Raw genomic sequence first — 19,910 nt, 5'->3', positions numbered from 1 at the left:
TTAGGAACACCAATGACAACTTATGCTGGACAGGATGTGGAAAAAGGGCAACACTGCTACACTGCTGATGGGAGTGCAAACTCATACAGCCATTTTGGAGATCAGTATGTTGGTTCCTTAGGAAAATGGGATTCAGTCTACCACAGGATCCGGCAATCCCTCTCTTAGGCATATACCCAAGTGATCCAAATCCATGCAAGAAAGACATAAGCTCAACTATATTCATAGCAGCATTATTTGTAATAGCAAGAATCTGGAAGCAATCTAGATGCCCCTCAACTGCAGAATGGATAAAGTTTTGGCACATCTACACAGTGGAATACTACTCTGCAGAAATCAAAACAAAACAAAACAAAACAAAACAAAAAAACCAATGGAATCTTGAAATTTGCAGACAAGTGGATGGAACCTGAAGAAACCATCCTGAATCAGATAGCCCAGTCACAAAAAGAGGAACATGGTATGTACTCGGTCATATATGGATTTTAGACCTAGGGCAAAGAATCACCAGCCTATAATTCACACCGCCAGAGAAACTAGGATGCAAGGTGTATTCTAAGAGATTCATATAAGGTCCCTCACAGAAGGTGGAAGAGACAAGTTCTCCAAAGCACATGGGGGGCAGTGAGTGGAGAAGGACCTAGGAGAAAGAGGAGGGGAAGAGAGGAAAGTACCTGGGACTAGGAAGATTGAGTCAGGGGAGGAATAGAAGAAAGAAGACAGACACAGTGAGCGAGTGAGAGTGAGAGTGGGAGAGAGAGAGAGAAATTAAAGATGGAGCCATTATAGGATTGAAGAGAAAATTGAACCTAAAGAAATGTCCAAAGATCTACAAGACTGACTCCAATTAACAATTTGAGCAACAGCGGAAATTCTACCATAAATGCCCTTTCCTGATAATGAGGTCAACACCTAATTTATCCAGCATCATGGAGCCCTTATCTAGTACCTGTTGGAAACAGAAGCAAACACCCACATCTAAACACTGAGCTGAGCCAAATTAGAATCCACATGCACAGAGGGAGGACAGCTGACTTGAACAAGGAGGAGCTATTGGGCCCCCAGACTAATATCTGGTAATCCAACACAGGACTGACTCAGAGCCCCTGAACATGGGACTCAGCTAGAAGGCCTGAGCAGTCAAGGGACCTCAGACAGTGGAACCAACATGTACTCCAAGTGCACAAAATGACCTTGCTGGTACATCCCCCATGGAGGTATACTCCCTTAACCTAGAGACAGGAGAGAAGTCCTAGTCCCTATTCCTAATGACTTGACAGATTTAGATGACCCCTCCTGGATGGCATCACCCTACATGTGGAGTTGGGTGGCAGATGGGAGGGGAGGGTGTTTGGGTTGCATGTGAGGGGAGATGAGAGGGAAAGAGAGAGGAAGGGAGGTGGCGAGGGAGGGAGAGGGAACTGGGATCGATATGTAAAATAAAAAATAAAAAGAAGAAACATGAAACAAAAGAAAAGTTAATAAATAAATGTAACTTTAAAAAATATAAACACACACTCACACATATGTATGTGTGTGCATGTGTGTATATATTTGTGTGTGAATATATATACTATATATATAGTATATATAGTCTGATGATAATTTGCTTATCCTTCATATGCATTGTATATAATATATAACACATACACATATAAGGCATATATATTCCTTATTGGAATATATACATATATATGTGTATGTGTGTGTATGTGTCTGTGTGTGTGTGTGTATCTGTGTGATATGACAAAGTGGGGATGCCTTAGTCCTTAGAGAAAAATGATTTAATATATTCCTAAAAACTTATGTGCTGTTTGCTTGTAACAAGTAAAAATTACATCAAAGCAATGTTTGAAATTAATCTCAAAATGGGACTTCAGTTAAACCCATTTGGTTTACTTCCTTCACATTCTGTCTCATGCTTGGGGTTGTGAATAAAGTAAGAATGTTTTCTCATAGAAAACATGGAAGACAGATGAGAATAAATTTATTTATTCATGCAACAAATACAACTGGACCTGCTCATGTTATATCATACCAAAAACCCAAGACTTAACTGCATTTTGTAGCCAGGATGCCTCTGTAATTTTTTTTTTTATTTTTTCCACCCTTACATTTCACATTTGACCTTCTGACAGATATAATTCATCAAACAAGATGAAGGATATTCTGTATGTCTATAATTGATTATTTGTGTTCTGAGATAAGACTGGTCAACAGGCCATTTGTCAAGTTATCACATGGAGGGCTAGCTTCTAAGTTGTTTCCTTAGTTAGTGGTGGTTTTAGGGCTCCAATTTTAAAAATTAATTATATTTTAATAAGAGTTTTCATGAACATGGAAATAATTCTCATTTTGTCCCAATTTCCTGTTGTTTGAGGCACTGACTGTATGAAGAAATTCACCTTTTATCATATCAAGTAATGGGAACTTAGCATATTTTAAGTTCATAAACAGATTGAAATGAAAAATAATGTTAAATAATTAGTAAAATATGGTTCTTTTCATACTGTATGTGCATGTTCTCTGTTTACTAGTTTCTAATCCTCCTGCTCTTGTTTCAGCCCCACATGTTCCCACAGTCTTCCAAATTCATTGCCTTCTTCTACATTTATTATTGTTAAATATATGTATCTATGTAACAAAAAAATCCAAAGGAATCATTTATGTTTTGTTTCTTCAAAAGCATAGGCTTATTATATTTTTGTAAGATAAGTAATGAATGAATTTTAATACGTAAGAATATAATGACAAAAATGGAAAAGAAACTATTAAGCTATTATCTAAAAATAAAATAATATTATTAATTTTAAAGTGTAAATAAATAAAAGCTCCAGGAAATGTTCTTTTCTAGATATTCTCTCAAAAATTCACTGTAAAGATGCCAGTCTTATGTATTTGTAGCCTAGAAATAGAAAATGTATTCTTATACCTTCCCTCTCTCTCTCTCTCTCTCTCTCTCACACACACACACACACACACACACACACATTCATGATAATATTTGTAATACATACTTAAACATATTAGCCAACTCTTGGAGACCAGAACACAAGATGTTAGAGCAATTTGAGCTGGAGCAGCTACACTGTCATTTATTGACTTCTAAAGAAGAAAAGATAGCTATAAATCAATAGAAAAAAAAACAGAACTGAGCATCATTTTAAAGCCAAAATATTTTGTACAAGTGATTATTTTTCATCCTAGGAAAAATTTCTAAGCAAGAAAATTAAGAACACAGGATAAATTTGAATGACATAGAAATATTCTTTGTTTTGTAAAAAAGAAAATACACTGCAGATATGCTGACTTAACAGATATATTCAAAAACAGAGAAGGCAATTTCAAATCCACATTTAGAAAGCCAGATAGGGTCTACTAAAAGAGATGACATGGTGATCTCATACTTCTAAATTCTAATATATAATTCACTATATCTGTCAGAAGAGAAAAAAATACAATTGGCAATGCTCATGCAATACTAAAATATAATAAAGCATAAGAAGAAAAAGATCCATCCCAAAGTGCTATATAACACTTGCATTTTTGCATCTCTATCTAGTTCTCCCAAGAGCTGGAATAACTTAATTTATTTTGATATTCCTGTTTCAAGCATTGTCTGTAGCTCTTTAGTAGACAAACATATGAAAGTACACACTACCCACACAGAGAGATGATAAAATGACAGAAAGCCCTTCATCACTGAAGAACAGTCCCATAGGCTCCTTCTCTTTTCTTACAAAGTAGAAAGTACTACGCTTAAATGAAAAATACCTTATTGGACTAGAAGTGATATCAGGGTCACGTGCTGTTACTTGGCCAATCACAGAATTCAAAGCAGCATTTTCATGGACTTCAAGGAGGTAAGTTGGTGAAGAGAAGACTGGAGGCTCATCAGCATCCTCCACAACAATTTTGACTGTTGCTGTATCCTTAAAGGGTCCCCTGCCACTGAAACGTGGGTCGATGTGGATATTGGCTGCCTCCACCTTCAATGTATAGGATTTTTTGGTCTCAAAGTCCAGAGGCTGTTAAAAAAAATGACAAAGATGAATGCTTCTTTTAAACCACAGCAACAAGAACAAATGAGTATAATGTGGATGGATGGAAGTTACTCTCGCTTAAGCCAGTTTGTGACTCTTAATGGGATCCATTCCCAAAATTCAACCTGTAAATTTTGTAGGCATTTATTGATACTAATTTATTATACAAGCTCGCAAGTCTAATCTATTGTTCTGTTTTGTTTTCCTCATTTCACTTAGAATACACAAAATATTCACAGTCATGAATCGTAACATCAAATTTTCACTTCAGAGTCATAATAAAATTTTACTATTGATGACATGACCGGCATGCTAATCATGTGGTTAACCGGGTTTCTGCTTGTGACAGATAAGGCAGTACTGAATACAGTATCTATCTTGGAACAATATTCTGGCTTTTATGCAACAGTGTGTGTAACAGAAAGACTAGAAATGATCATTGTTTAGAACAAGGAGACATTACAAAGCATGTTAGCACTAATCCTAACAAAGAGCATTTCATATCATTTCCAAAACAGTTCTACTCTGATTATGTGGCAGAAATGAGTTTATTAATTTAGGACATTCTTGGAATGTTCAAAAGTAGTATCTATGGAACAGGTAAACCTATAAACAGATATGCTTTCACAAATATACATAATATGGTTTATATTTAGAAAAATGAAGTGTGAAGGCAAATAAATTGACACAAGTAGTTCTTGCTTTGCCTCACACTAACCACTTAAAAATTAAAATCACATCATGGTTCTATTGTTGACGATATTTCTGAAACAGTTATCATCCCTTAACAGTCCAAAAGATTTTGTCTATTATGGATGTAAACCAAGTGGTTTAAGAGATACATTCCCTTACATACATTAGAACCAATGTGTACCAGACCCCATCTAGGCAAATTCTTGGCAACTTTTAATACTCTAGATTTAAAAAAAATATTTGAAAGTCTGTTAAGATTCAAGAAAATAGTTTATGTATGCATTGCAATTTCTCAGAATAAACAGAACTTGAAATCTGCATTGCAGATTTTTAGAAAATAGGAACAAAATCTAACATCAGTGAAGTCTTTCAGAGCACTTGTGCAAGATTAAATATATATCCATATTTTAAATATTTAACTTGATTTTTATATTTGAATTCAGATGTAATGGAACTTAGCTCTCCTCCCCAATATTTTCAGGCAAACAGTACATTTCCCTGTTGTTTCTGAAATAACAATGAGTGTGTTTATTTTGGAAGAGATGATTTAGCATGATATGAGAATTTTCAAACTCTGCAAATCACCAATATTATAGTAGTCTTGTCATTACTTGTACTTTACAAAATATGTTCAAAATGTACTCTGTAATGTGTTAAAGAAATTACTAATTGACAAATAGTAATGGTGTATATTATAAGGTACAATAGTAGTCTGATATACAAATCAAGGACTTGATCAAGTCAATTGACATAACCATTATTATACCACATTATCAATTTGTGTGGATATTAAGAATCTATTATTCTGGAAATGCTGTGCCCATGACACTGCATAAAATATAGATAAATATTGTTTAGTTTTGTCCTTTTGGTTCCTTTGATCAACATCTTTCCTTTCTCTTTTCCTCATGTGCTTACAATCTTCAATCTCAGAGAGCTCTCTAGATATTCTTGATGTAGATTCTAGATTCTTTTATAGAAAGAGCTCAGGGTGCAGTCTGCCTAAATGGATAAGTAGGATCCCTGTACCTTACTCATTTTTTTTGCTTCAGTAAAAACTAAAGTCAGGCAGTTCTCCAAGGTAACAAGGTAACTTGGCTTTTTTTTTTCACTGTGATTTTCATCCCAGCTTAAATATAAAGTGTCCAAACAAACTCTGAATCCTTAGGATTTTATCAGTTACAAAACAGTGGGACATTAGCCTATAGAAATTTGACCCCTCCAGGTTCTGGCTAGAGGGGTCAAATTTCTATAGGCTAATGTAACCTTGATGCCCCTCAACTGAAGAAAGGATGAGGAAAATATGGTACATTCATATAATGGAGTACTCTTAAGCGGGGTGGGGGGGTATGGAATCTTGAAATTCCTAGGCAAATGGATGGAACTAGAAGAAACCATCTTGAGTGAGGTAACCCACTCACAAAAAGACAAACATGGTATATATTCAATCATATATCAATTTTAGACACAGAGCAAAGGATCACCAGCCTACAATCCATACCACTAGAGAAATTAGGAAACAAAGATGACTCTAAGAGAGACACACATGTTCTCTCACAGAAAGGGGAAAGGGACAAGATATTCTGAGAAAAGATCATGGGAGTAGGGGGAGAAGAACTTAGGAGAAAGAAAAGAGTAGAGGGTTGGGAAGAGGAGAACATGAGGGAGCAGAAAAATTGAGTCAGGGAAGAATAGAAAAGAACAAGAGAGATACCATAATAGTGGGAGTCATTATAAATTTAAAGAGAAATCTCACACTAGGGAAATACCCAGAGTCATACAAGAATGACCCCAGCTCACAATATAAGCAATACTGGAGAGGCTACCTTAAATGTCCTTCCCCGATAATCGATTGATGACTACCTTATATGCCATCTCAGAGCCCTCATCTAGTAGCTGTATTAAGCAGACTTAGAAACCCACAGCTGAACATTGAGCCTAACACCTGGAATCCAGTTGGAGAGGGAGAAGTGATGAGCAAAGGGTTAAGACCAGGCTGGAGAAAATTACAGAAAGAGCTGACCTGAACAAGGATGAGCTCATGGACCCCATACTGATAGCTGGCAAACCAGCATAAGACTGACCCAGACCCCCTGGACATGGATCTCAGTTAGGAGGCTTGGGAAACGTATGGTACCTCTGACAATGGATATATCCCTAATGCAGGAATGGACTTCAGGAGCCCATTCTCCATGGAGAGATACTCCCTTAGCCTACAGATACAGGGAGGTGGGGAAGACCTAGGACCTACTCCAAATGATATGACACATTTCGAATATCCCTCATGGAAGGCCTCACCTTCCCTGGGAAGTGGATGGGGGATGGGATGGGGTAGTCTGTGGGTGGCATGGGAGGATATGAGGGAGAGGGAACTGCGATTGATATTTATTTAAAGTAAATTAAAAAAAATAAAAACAGAAAAAGAAAAAAAAAAGAAATTTGACCCCTCATACCCTCTTTTCTAAAATTAAATTTTGTTTTTTATGTTATGACATACATGCCATATGCCTCCGGGTTTATAAATATTAGTAGACAGTATCACAATGAACAAGTCATTGTTTAAATTTACAAAAGCACTGGACAAGAACAAAGAATAGCAATTAATAAAACCAGTAAAAATGGAATTAGGATTGTTTTTTAGCCAAGGAAAATGTGGTTGTGCATTACTCAGTGATTGTCTTAAACATAGTCATACACCACCTTTCTAGAAATGAAAGCTTTTACATATTGTTCAGCTCTTAGTTCAAAGTTCTGACTTTGAAACCCAGCAAGATAATAGTGTTATTAAATAAAAAATTAAAATAACTATAGCCATTGTCTCCAACATTGATTGTAAACATTTTTTTAAATATCCCGAAAATGTCAGGCTTCCATTGTTGATTCTTTTCAATAAGGAATTTAAGGGCACTACCATTTCACATATGTTTGAACTTCAGAGAAAGAAAATGATGATCTTACTCACTATAGACAAGTACATTTCCTCAGAGCTACCTCCCCAGAAAAAAAGTTATTTTCATGTCACATGATAGAATTGCAAATTAGACTTACTGTTGTGCACTTTAGTGTTTAAGAAACCAGCAAATAAAAAAAGATAATTGTTCCCAATACTGTGTTTCAGCAAGTATTTTCTTATTCATTAATTAGAAAATTTATTTAAAATTTCATGTGCAGCATGTGCCTTAGAGAAGAAAACACTGAATCGTAAAAGTAGACAGAAGTAGTAGGAAGCTAGCTATGCCTGAGTAACTGTTCATCAGAGTGACATGTGAAATGTGATGTGGTCCCAAGTGACTGGTGATACTGAATAGTGCTATTACACACACTTTCTCATCCCATCCTCTTACTTAAATCCAAGCTATGGTCTCTAGCTCTCTAGTCAGCTGTCAGATATTTCAAAAATCCAGTTTCTAGGAGATATGTAAAAACTGAAGGAAATACTCTTTATCTTACCTTTCTTAGTCGGATAACACCATCCTGGGCCTGGGCATCAGAAGTGATTTCAAATAGTGCTGTTCCGTCTCCATCAATGATGTCATAGGATGACTGTGCATTTTCACCAATATCCTGGTCATTTGCTTTAACCCTTCCTATTGCAGTGCCAAGAACCACATCCTCTGGTACTGAGAAGTGATATAGACCTTTAAAAAGAGGAGAAACCATAGGTAGTACACTCTGTGATTAATTTATCACAATTGATTGGACATTTCCAATCTTCTGGACATCTCTAGAAATGTTACCAAGACAGTGCTAGACATGATGGAATGTACAGTCATTTAAAAAAATGTGAAGCAAGTTTTTCCCAGAAGTAGTGAACCTTCTTCAAAGTTTTTCAGAGACAGAATTCACTAATTTCACTATATGTTTACTAAGTATTAATTTGTAGTAACCAGATCAGAATATTAGTGAGTCTATGTGAACTTTCTTTCCTATTTTCTGGATAATGGCAATGCCTGCCTGTAGGGATAGTCATTGTTGCCCCACATAAAATATTAAGCTAATTTCAGTGTAGAGAGATGCAACGTGTTATACATTGAAAATCACTTTTGAACTTACTTTTATATTTACTAACTTGTAGACCATTTTTGATAAAATCCAATTACCAAACTTCTGACGTGCCCTGCAGCAAGCTGTCCAGATACATGAAATACTCCTCTTGTCACTAAATTCTTCATTGCTCTGAAGACTAAAATCCTACCTTCAAAACTCCCTAGGCAAAAATACAATTACAGTGTGTTTTCTCTCTCCTATGGGGACTGTAAAGCACATCCAATCAGTGGCATCTGTGTGTTTTTATTGCAGTTTCTTGGTTGAGATGTTGGCTGCAGTCATGTGCATTGGTGTAGCAGAAAGTAGGTATGCTTGACCACTCTCCCTGGCCATTAACACATTACTGCTCACCTGTCCTATATCTGTCTATCTGTTCTTGTATTTCTTTGCCTTGGGCTTTATCTTGCCTTCAGATTCTATTTCATCCATTGCATGTCAGGCTGGAAGAACTCTTACAGCACTGATTTGTTTCACAGAAGCAGTCATCAAAGACTCACAAGAGTTAGTTTATGAAGTGCCCGACTCCACCCTTCTCTGAAGGGATCACTAAGTTATTGCCAATTTTTAAAAATGTTTGCAACAGTTCAGACTATTCTCAGTAGGATAAAGATACATTAACCTCAGTGGTAAGAGTTTGGATCATGCACACTGCAGGCTTTATAACGTGTCTTTTCTCACTTTCCCACTGGTGCTCCTTGGCGAATTTAAATTATTCATATTCAGGTTCTTGTCTTACGGCCTGTTTCAAGCAAACCCACCTCAGACAACCAGGAAGACTTAGCCCTGTTGCAATCACAACATGGGGAAAACAACAATTCAATGGACAACGAGCCCAAAAGAAAAGAAAAGAAAAGTTAAATCTGTAGAACACTACCTAATAGAGCTTATATTCAAATTCTGAATCCATGAATAACCAAGGTATGTATTATCTGATGGAATTTAATACTAGTTCATTTGATAAGTAAGGATCCCAAGTTCCTTTCCTTTATAATAAAGTAATACTTGGATCATAATATTGTGGGTTTGAAGTAGAAAACCATTTTGCAAGTGGTTTTACCCTAAGGTGGGGAAAGAAAATCATTCTGTCTAACACATGCTGCTCACTTCACTTAAGGTTTTTATTCCCAGTAAATTGGGAGATTATCCCTTTGGTGTTCATATAATGTAAATGAGGATCTCACTATACTACCAATCCTATACCATGGAATCTTGAAAAGATAAGTAAATGGAACATTCTGTGAACCAGGCTTTTTATGTAGGACCACCAATCAGCTTCCAAATCATGACACAGAGACTTGTTATTCTTTGTTAAAAATGCCCAGCCTCAGCTTAGACAGGTTTCTGGTTAGCTCTTTTAATTTTAACCTATTAATCTTTATCTACCCTTTTCCTCAAGCTTATTATCTTTCTTACTTATGTATATCTTACTTTCACTGCTCTTCTATGTCTGGCTGGCTGGAATCTTCCTGACACCTTACCCTGGGTATGTCCCTAGTTTTTTCCTTCTCTCATTCTTTCTTTGCTCCTGTTTAGTCTCTCTGCCTGCTAGTCTTGCTTCACCCTCTCTTGCCTAGATGTGGACCATTCAGCTCTTTATTTGACCAATCAGGTGTCTTTAGCAGGCAAGGTGAACAGATGCAGCATATCTTCACACAATTAAACACACATCCTTATATTGTTTCACAAATGTAGTGTAAGGAAATGTGAGACATCTTTACCAAGTTATAATAATATTCCACAACAATTCTGTGTGTTCCTGTCATCTCCATCAAAGTAATCATAAATAATAATCATTACCTTCATAAAAGGAAATACTTGAGAAACTCACTTATCACTGTTGAATTGAAATAATCATAATCATTTTTCTGCAAAAGATGAGCTACACGACTGAGTGAACTACAAAGGTAGATGGAAGCAAAATAAAAGACTAGGGAATGGACAGGATGAATTATTTAAATAATTTTTCTTAAAAGTGTTATAATTCATAGAGGGACAGAAATAAAAGTTGTACAATTCTATGTGAAATATATGTCTGTAATTTCTGCCTTGGGATTTTATAAATTAATTCTTAATTACTCATCAAATGTTTCATTTATTTCTCCAGGCATCTCTTCTACTCTCTTCTCATTTCTAAGTTCTTCTCTTTCCTTTCACAAAAGAGTTTTCTTGTGGTGTTTCCTAAGCCAACAGGAAGCTTCACCAGGTACATAGTTGCTGATATCAGAAATATGATAGTGTCTTCTTAAAATCATAAGGCAATCCATTTTTAGATTTATATAATTAGCATCTAAGAACTGCCATACTTTATTCTACTTACACCTCTACCATCTTTGCATACCATGACACCTAACACTTGTGAAATAAAAGCTTGGAAAATTCTCAATGGGCTGTAATATGGTGAAGACATTTCTGATGGGAGATGTCATTCTGTAAATATGTTAATGAATAAAGCACTGTTGGTAAATAGGAAGACAAGATAGGCAGGAAAAGGAGATAAGGAGGATTTTGGGAGATGTAGAAAGAGGAGTGATAAGATGTAGAAGCTTGAGGGAAGATGTCTGGATTCTCTCTGGTAAGATAAGGCCATGTGGAAACACTTAGATTGATAGAAATGGGTTAATATTTAAGCAGAGCTAGCCAATAGGAAATGCTAGTAATATGCCAACAGCTTTATTTGTAATACAGTATCTCTGTGTGTTATTTGGGGCTGACAGGGCTATGAGACCAGGCTTGTGGGAATAATTCCTTGTAACCCATGTCCTTTATTTATTTAATTATTTACCTATTTATTATTTCTTTTAAACAACTCACTCACTTCACCTAAAAATTAAGATATTTTAATGATTTCCTGATGATCACATATTATCATGCTACTTAACATGGTGAACTAATTCACTCATAACTCATTTGTCTGTGGCCCCATTTTCAGTAACTTCCATCAAAACTAACTCCCTGGCTTCCCAGGTTTCAAAGGCAGTAAAATACTGTATTATTTTATATTGCATGTATTTAAGGGGAACAATAATTTACTGTTTATACACATCACTAATTTGGAAGTGGGCATACATGTACAAATTGAGGATAATACTAGTTACAATACCCCCAAAGTAGAAATACCCATTAAATGAAGGTTAAATAAGTAAGTAGTGATACATATGGCCATAACTTCAGTGTATTTTTCAGGCATGAATATGAATGTTTTTTCATTGGCAGCATGGCTGAGCCTAGAGGACATTATATTAAGTCAAATAAACTAGACTAAAGAAAATTTTATTCAATTTCAGAATATTTAGTAGTATATAAATATGCAAACATAATATGGTTGATATATGTATTTGTAACTATAGATTTTTAGCGCTGTTCTCTATTCTCCCTCTGTTGGCTTATTGATTTCATCCAATTCCATGTAATTCTATCCACCTTTCATTTCTCAATTCAGGAGTCCCCCTGTCAGGTCTAAAAGACTTAGAACATTCCTTCTTATAATATTACTTGGTTAAACACTTATAAGAATTATTTTATGAGAGAAAGAGATTGTATATAAATAATGATTATCTCCCTGGACCGCTGACAATGGTTGCTTAGAATTCTGTTGAGCTTGCTAAAGCTGATCATACCCTCAACAGGATGGAGTCAATGGTTACAGATATCTCTCCCACTGGCAGGAAAGAGGATGTATTTTTGGAAGCAGTTTTAATGTAGAGTTTGTTCCATTCTACCATCTTTATTTTCTTTCTACAACAATGGGATTAATAATGGATCAATATCAGGGATAGATTTTCATCATTAATTCAATTTCTTTCTGATTCGATTATCTGCTAAGCCTTTGATATTTAGGGTTTACATGATATCCTTGACATTTTGAAAATGGAAATAAATGCGTATCTTGACATACTTTTCAAATAAGCAGTCCATAGCTGTTATCAGGTTCTGTAATGATGAGGAAAATTTTACTAGAAATTTGCTTGATTTGGAGCTAGTGCAGAAAATCACTTACTCTGTGCAAATTTTGGAGGATTGTCATTAACATCAGTAAGGGTCACTGTAAGTGTTGTAGTTCCAGACAGACCACCAGAGTGTCCTCCCATATCTTTGGCTTGGATTACGACAAGGTATTCCTCCTTGGCTTCTCTGTCCATGTTTGGAAGGGCAGTTTTTATAATAGCTGAAGTAAACAAAAGGAAAATGAACTTCAGTAGAGCATTAATTAAGTAATGACTATGTCACAAACACAGATATGCAGACACACATATGCATACATAGTTAGCTGATATATGTCTATAATATCAATGTTGAGTCTAAAAGGGTTCATAGACATTACAGAAAATATGCAAAAATACCTGTTGTAACACATTAAGAAACTTTGTAAAATATACTTTAGAAAACAAACTGCCTACCAAATTAAAGTGTAAATTACAGCATAGACTCACTCATCTTAGCAGGAAAACCCTATTAGTGAAACAATTCTGCAATTTATCACACACTCCAATGTGCGCAGAAGATAGTAAATCAGCATACAGCTTGGAGGCTCTAAGGTCAAATATAAATTATTCCATGGCACACAAATACATTAAAACCAGACAAAGCATTGATGCTTCAACATAGACTTTTAAAATGAACTTTTCTTTTGAATCTAGAATAAAAGGTGAACAAAATAAATGAATTAGTAGAATTAACTCAAACAAATAAATCATCAATTAGAGCTAAAATAGACAGATGTTTAAATCCAAAGGTAATGTTATTTATTTACAATGTAATTTAACAGTTAAGTTGTATAATTTTCTCCATTATAAAAGTAACAACAGTATCAGAAAATGAGGAAGACACAAGAAAGAGAACACCAGGAGGAAAAAGAGCATCACTACTTTGTTTTTTTTTTTTTTTTATAGTTTCTTCTAGAATGTTTTTAAAGTTTAATTAGATATGCTGCCTAAAAAAGGTAGGTATATTAAAATTACTCTTTTAGTATTTTGTTAAAGACTTAAAAATCTGCTTATATACCTCTAAAGTTCCTTTGACAGCTTTTTACATAGTCCTGTATCTATGAATCACATGCTCTGATTCACTGATAAATATAGCAAACATTCAAATCTACTTTCATGTTCATTATGTACTTAGTACTTTCTTGAGTATGTGCTTATGTGCTTGTGAACATGCAACCACAGATGAAAAAGGAATACTATCATTTTACTTGTATTTCATTACTTTATACAATTACTGTCATTTAGAACTTTTAATTATTTTTTATTTTTTATTTTTTTTTACAATACATAGTGGCTAACTAATCCCTTTGATCCTTATAGGTACCTGGGTTTTCATCAAATTCATATGATGAATTTACCATGTCAGTTAAATAGTCTCACAGTAAGAAATATTCAAACTATTTAATTTCCTCATTTTTCCTGGACCCAATAGTTTTGTTACAAGATGAGTTTGTTAGCTTGCTCACTTCTATTGCTCTTTTTCCTTTTCCATCTCCACCTGCTCCTTTTTCCCTCCTTATTTTTCCTTCTGTATCTTTGTCCGTTATTTCTTGTTTCTCACTATAGGAATACCCAAGACCTCATGGCTTCTAGTCGAGCACTTCTACTAAGTTTTATCCCCCAACTCTGTCAAGTGCTTTTTTTTTTTTTTTAGACTTTTTTTTTTTTAAATTTAATTTATTATTTTACATGTCGATCCCAGTTCCCTATCCCTCCCTCCTTTTTACCCACTCTGACCTCTCACATGCACCCTAACCACTCTCCCCTCCCATCCCCCCGCCCCAATTCCATATGTAGGGGAATGGCATCCAGATGGGATCATGTAGATCTGACAGGTTATGTGAAGTAGGGACTAGGGTTTTCTCCTGTCTCTAGGTTAAGGCAGTTATCCCTCCATGGGGGATGTGTTCGCAAGGTCCTTTTGTGCACGAGGGATACATCCTGGCTCCACTGTCTGAGGTCCCTTAGACAGCTCAGTCCTTCTGGCTGAGACCCATATTTATGGGGGCCTGAGTCAGTCCCATGCTAGTTTCCCAGCTGTCAGTCTGGTGGCCCATTAGCTCCTCCTTGTTCAGGTAAGCTGTCTCTATGTGTTTCTGCAGCCTGGTCTTGTCCTCTCCATCTGCATATGGGTTCTAGTTCGACTCAGTGTTTACGTATGAGTTTTTGCTCCTGTTTCCAACAGACATTAGTTGAGAGCTCCATGGACAATTTAGTTGTTGATCTCGCTATCCAGGAAGGGCATTTATGGTAGCCTTTCCACAGAAGCTCAAATTGTTAGTTGGCAACAGTCTTGTAGTTCTCTAGACCTTTCTGTGGGTTCAATATTCTTTTCAGACCAATATTGGCTCCCTCTTATTGTTCTCTCTCTCTCTCTCTCTCTCTCTCTCTCTCTCTCTCTCTCTCTGTCTCTCTCTCTGCATCTCTCTCTCTTTGTCTCTTTCTCTCTCTCTCCTGTCTTCTATTCCTAACCAGACTCAATCTTCTGTTTCTAATACTTTCATTTATGTATGTGTCAAGCGAATCCCTTCTGTTTTTATGTTCCCACAATAAAGTAGTCCTAATTAGTGTTGATGAGTAATGGCTAATCCCATTGATCCTTACAGGTTGTAAATAAAAATAAAAATTCTGTCCAAACTAAAAGTTCATTTCTCCTCCTATTTCTAGCACCGTAACACCAAAATATATGTCAGCTCCATCTTTCAGTTCCATCACCCAAACATAATAAATGTTGATTACTGATCATCCTATCCCCACTTTCAATCCTAAAACTTCATGAATAGAGATAACTCCTACCGTCATTTCTAATCCAACAACATCTCTGTTTACCTATTCTAAAACTGCATTTCCAATTTTCTGTTAGAACTTACAGATTTAATTAAACTGTCTTTCTGTGAAGGTTTTGCAAAGAGTTTAAATGTTTGAATAACTTTGGTAGCATGAGTGGTGTGAGAGCATCAAGAGAAATAGGTTTCATTGTAATACTAAACAGCCTTGGGTAGCACTGTGAGTTCATTAGTCATTGACAATGCTTTTGTATCAAGGCTACCCGCAGAGTCAGTTGAATTACACAGTTTGCTTAAAAGTATTTGCCATTACATAATGATATATCTCAAGAGAATTATTCAGAAAAGATCTGGTGTATTCAGGGTGGCATGACGGGATGCCATGCTCAGTCTTAATGCAGGGGTTAGGGCCTGGATCTGCTCCAACTGATTGTGTCAGACTATGTTGACTTTTCATGGAGGCCTTACCCATAAGGAGGAGTGAACTAGAGGTACCCTAAGGGGTAGGGGAGGTGTATGGGGAGAGGGGTGAGAAGAGAGGTGGGAGGGGGAACTGTTATTGGAATGTAAAATAAAAATTAAAATAAAAAATTATTCATTACAGTATTTAACATGCTGTATATAACTCAGAGATCACATATTTACTGTTAAACCTAAACAAAAAAAGAAAAAGAAAACCATATATATCATTAAGATTTGGATAAGTCACTAATGAGAACAAAAAAAAAAAAAAAAGCAAGAAAGCAAGAAAAGCAACAGGATAATGAGACTCCATCATGAGCATATTGGTATGCTCTGCTGTAGATAGGCATGTCCATAATTTGGGATATTCTTAACTGTATGTGGACCCAATTTTGAGTCAGAAGCTTTAGGAATGTTTTGGTTCACATAATATTAAAAAGAATGTTTATAAAATTTAGACACCATCATCATCTATAGATTTCTGGTCCATTATAATATTCATTGGGGGATTGACACAGTATTTTTAATAATTGCAGAGTTTTGATACAATTCTCCATAAAGATAGAAATTTTTTCAATAAATTGATAGGTTCAGGTTTCTAAATAGAACCTATCATGTTATTTGATTAGGAAAATTTCTTCCACTTCTTCAGAAAAATGGCACCCTGAAACTTACTAACCTCATCATTTTTATATATCCTTAGCATAATTTTAAGGTGATATCTAATAGAGACTTATGCAAAATGGTTTTTGATAAGTAGAAAATAGCATGCTTTGGTTAATGCTGTAATGTTTTATTATCATAACAAGAACAAAGAATCAATATGGAGTGGATTCTTCTCATATTAAGCAAGAGCAGTATCATGGATCAATTAATTGTAGAATTGTGTATGCCTCCAACAATGAAACCAATCTTTCATACTTCCTAAAAGTGTATCTGTATTGACAAGTTAATTGTCCCTGTGACTATTCTCTTTAATTAAAAAAAATATGTCTAGCCTCTTATCTTATCTACATTCTTACTAAATTTGTGCCCATGAGAAGTAGTTTGGAAATGCATCACAATTCACTATCCCACCTTGTCAAGTGGCTATAATAGCAAGCCTCTCATGGTAGGAATTATAAGATGCAAAAGATCCACACACCAATGTTCTAGGAATGCTGTGGTTCCATACTCTTCCCTCTCCCTTTCTCTTTGCCATACCTGGCTGTATTTAGCACTTGTCCTGATGGTAGAGTTCTGAATATTCTCCAGCTCTTCCCCAGATCTACTATATACACTGTATATTTACTCTCATCAAAGAAGAATGATGTTAATGTTTTGCTCAAGCAAACCTACTACTTTCTGAATTCCTGTAAGATACCACCATTGCAGACCATTTTAGAAGATGGTAAGATTGAAGAAGGGTGGGTTTCTGGATTGCACAGGAGCCTTCATCACATACACTGATACTCTTTTCTTTTTTATTTATAAGTATTGCTATGGCCAATCTCTAATATCTCTTTGTTGGTCTTATTCCCTCCAGGTTAATGTTGTTGATGGCACATCTGTTGCAAATTTTGGATGCTTCATCTGTGGCCTCCATTAACCAAACTTTTCTTTTGTTATGAGCTCTTATATAAAGTTTTTCCTAATTGACTAGTTATGTCAAGTGTCTAAATATAGTTAATGTATTATTGTATTCTAATATGAGGGCTAAACAAACTACCAGTGTCTTTGTTTCCCAGGTAGCTACAGTTCAGAAGTATTTTCTTCATAGTTCAAAGGCTGTGTCTCTGAAAAATCAGTTTGTGTAATCCTGTCCACACAATGAAAATACTACCTGAAGTGTGAAGTTCAGTAACACCAAAGTGGAAAGTTTTATGTCTGACTGATGGGAGATGACATTCTGTAAATATGTGTCTCTTATTCAACTCGGCTCTTGATCAACTTAGACGGTATCCATAGTTTTTCTTCTCCTGTAGATATGATTGCAAAACATGTACACCAACATAACACATATCCTGGTTTCCATTCTGAGGTCAATACATCCTTGAAGTACACTGGCTGATTTAGTTCAGAAGTTTTTTTTCTATTGTCCAGTGTCTTTTGCAGCTATTTTTCCTTTTTTGTCAGCATTAAGAAAGTTTAATGTTAGTAAAGCATTATGTAATCTGTGTTTGGGTGTCTTGGTTCCTCTTGCCTGTTTATAGAGCATTTCTTTTAAAGTACAATTGGATCTCTCAACTACTGCTTGTCGTGTAGGATTGTGTGGTATATCAGTTAATGTGCTTTATGTTATAATACTCAAAATACTGCTTCAATTTGCTGGATACATATGCTGGAACATTATCAGGTTTTATTTGTGCAGGTATGCCCATAATGACCACCACCTCTAATAGTTGTGTGATAACAGAATCAGCCTTTCAGAGCTCAGAGCAGTGGCCCATTGAAACCTTGAAAATGTATCTATAGTGTGATGTATTATTTTAATTTTCCAAATTCTGAAAATAAACACATACATTTGCCATATTTCATTCCTATTTATATCTTTAGGGATACTCCCTGGTGGTAAAGGAGTTTGGTTATAAACTGAGCAAGTGGGAAATTTCCTTACTATTTCCTTGGCTTGTTGCCAAGTGATAGAAAAATTGAAAAATCCTTTTTTAAACCTTTGCTGTTCAAGTGGTGTTTCTTATGAAATTCTGAGGCTTCTAGCACATTTTCTGTCAATAGCCAATCAATTTCATCATTGCCTTGTGCTAGAGGATCTGGGAGACCTGAATGGGATCTGATGTCATATATATATATAATATATATATATATTATATATATATATGTATGTATGTATGTATGTGTATATGTATATATATGATGAGTCCTCTTTATGATAGTATCTTGTAGCTGTATAAATAATGAAGTTAATTCTGTATCGTCAGGAATAAATTCTGAAGTCTCAATGTGTAAGACGACCCTCTCTGCATATGCATATTGAGAGTTAGTAACTATATTGAGGGGTTCTGTAACATCCATAAGGACCATGAGAATGGCATACAATTCTGCATTTTGTATAGAATTGTAAGGATATTGAACCACTTTACTTATTTTTCCTGATTTATATCCTGCCTTACCTGATTTGTTTGCATCAAGTACTCTTGGCCATAGCCAAAACTGGGATTACCAATGTTGCTGTGAGACCTGGGTGACTAACAAGGCAGTGAGTTGTCTCTGTCATTTCTAGAGTTCATATATTATCCTTCTGTGATCTTTGATGGGTTTGAAGACAGATAGTTATGGTTATAGTTTTCCTTAGTTAGAATTAAAGATAAGTGACATATAAGCCTTTAGACTCACAAAGATAAAATAGATGATGGAATATTTTCTTAAATCTTACTAAATGTTAATGGACTAAATATTGTTAACTGTGTTTCTTATTTGATAACAGTTGTGTTATATATTTTGCTATGTTGAGGTTAAAACCTTTCTTTATATTTTAGACAGAAAAGAGGAGATGATGGGAGATGTCATTCTATAAATATGTTTCTCTTATTGGTGAATAAAGCACTGTTAGCCATTAGGAAGGGAAGAAAGGTGCGACTAGGAGACAGGGAGGAGATTCAAGATGGTGGACAAAGAGAACACCAGACCCTCTCTCCAGTAAGATAAGACCACGTGGAAGTACTTAGATGAATAGAAATGTGTTAATATTTGAGACAGAGCTAGCCAATAAGAAACAAGTAACTGGCCAACAGCATTTATATCTAATACAGTGTCTCTGAGTGTTATTTGGGGCTGGTGCAGCCGTGGGACAAAACCAGTAGGAAAACCCTTACTCCTAACATCTAACAGCTTTGCTCTTTATCTTCTTTTTTAAGATGTTGGGAGTAACTTTCTTGATTGCTAAAGCAAGTGGGATT

At 35.5% G+C, this 19,910-nt stretch overlaps 1 protein-coding gene across 1 annotated transcript in view; it reads right to left on the bottom strand.

The window, feature by feature from the left end:
* Cdh8 (cadherin 8) overlaps positions 1-19,910 on the bottom strand; it is a 360,861-nt gene that overhangs the window by 126,701 nt on the left and 214,250 nt on the right. The window contains 3 exon segments of the mRNA XM_051201426.1: positions 3,775-4,028; positions 8,187-8,374; positions 12,781-12,948. Of these exon segments, the coding sequence (XP_051057383.1) occupies positions 3,775-4,028; positions 8,187-8,374; positions 12,781-12,948 (610 nt within the window).

Source organism: Phodopus roborovskii, unplaced genomic scaffold (genome assembly GCF_943737965.1).
Source record: "Phodopus roborovskii unplaced genomic scaffold, PHOROB, whole genome shotgun sequence".
NCBI lineage: Eukaryota > Metazoa > Chordata > Mammalia > Rodentia > Cricetidae > Phodopus > Phodopus roborovskii.
Note: the sequence above shows the minus strand (reverse complement) of the source record. Positions and strands in the feature narration are given on the sequence as shown.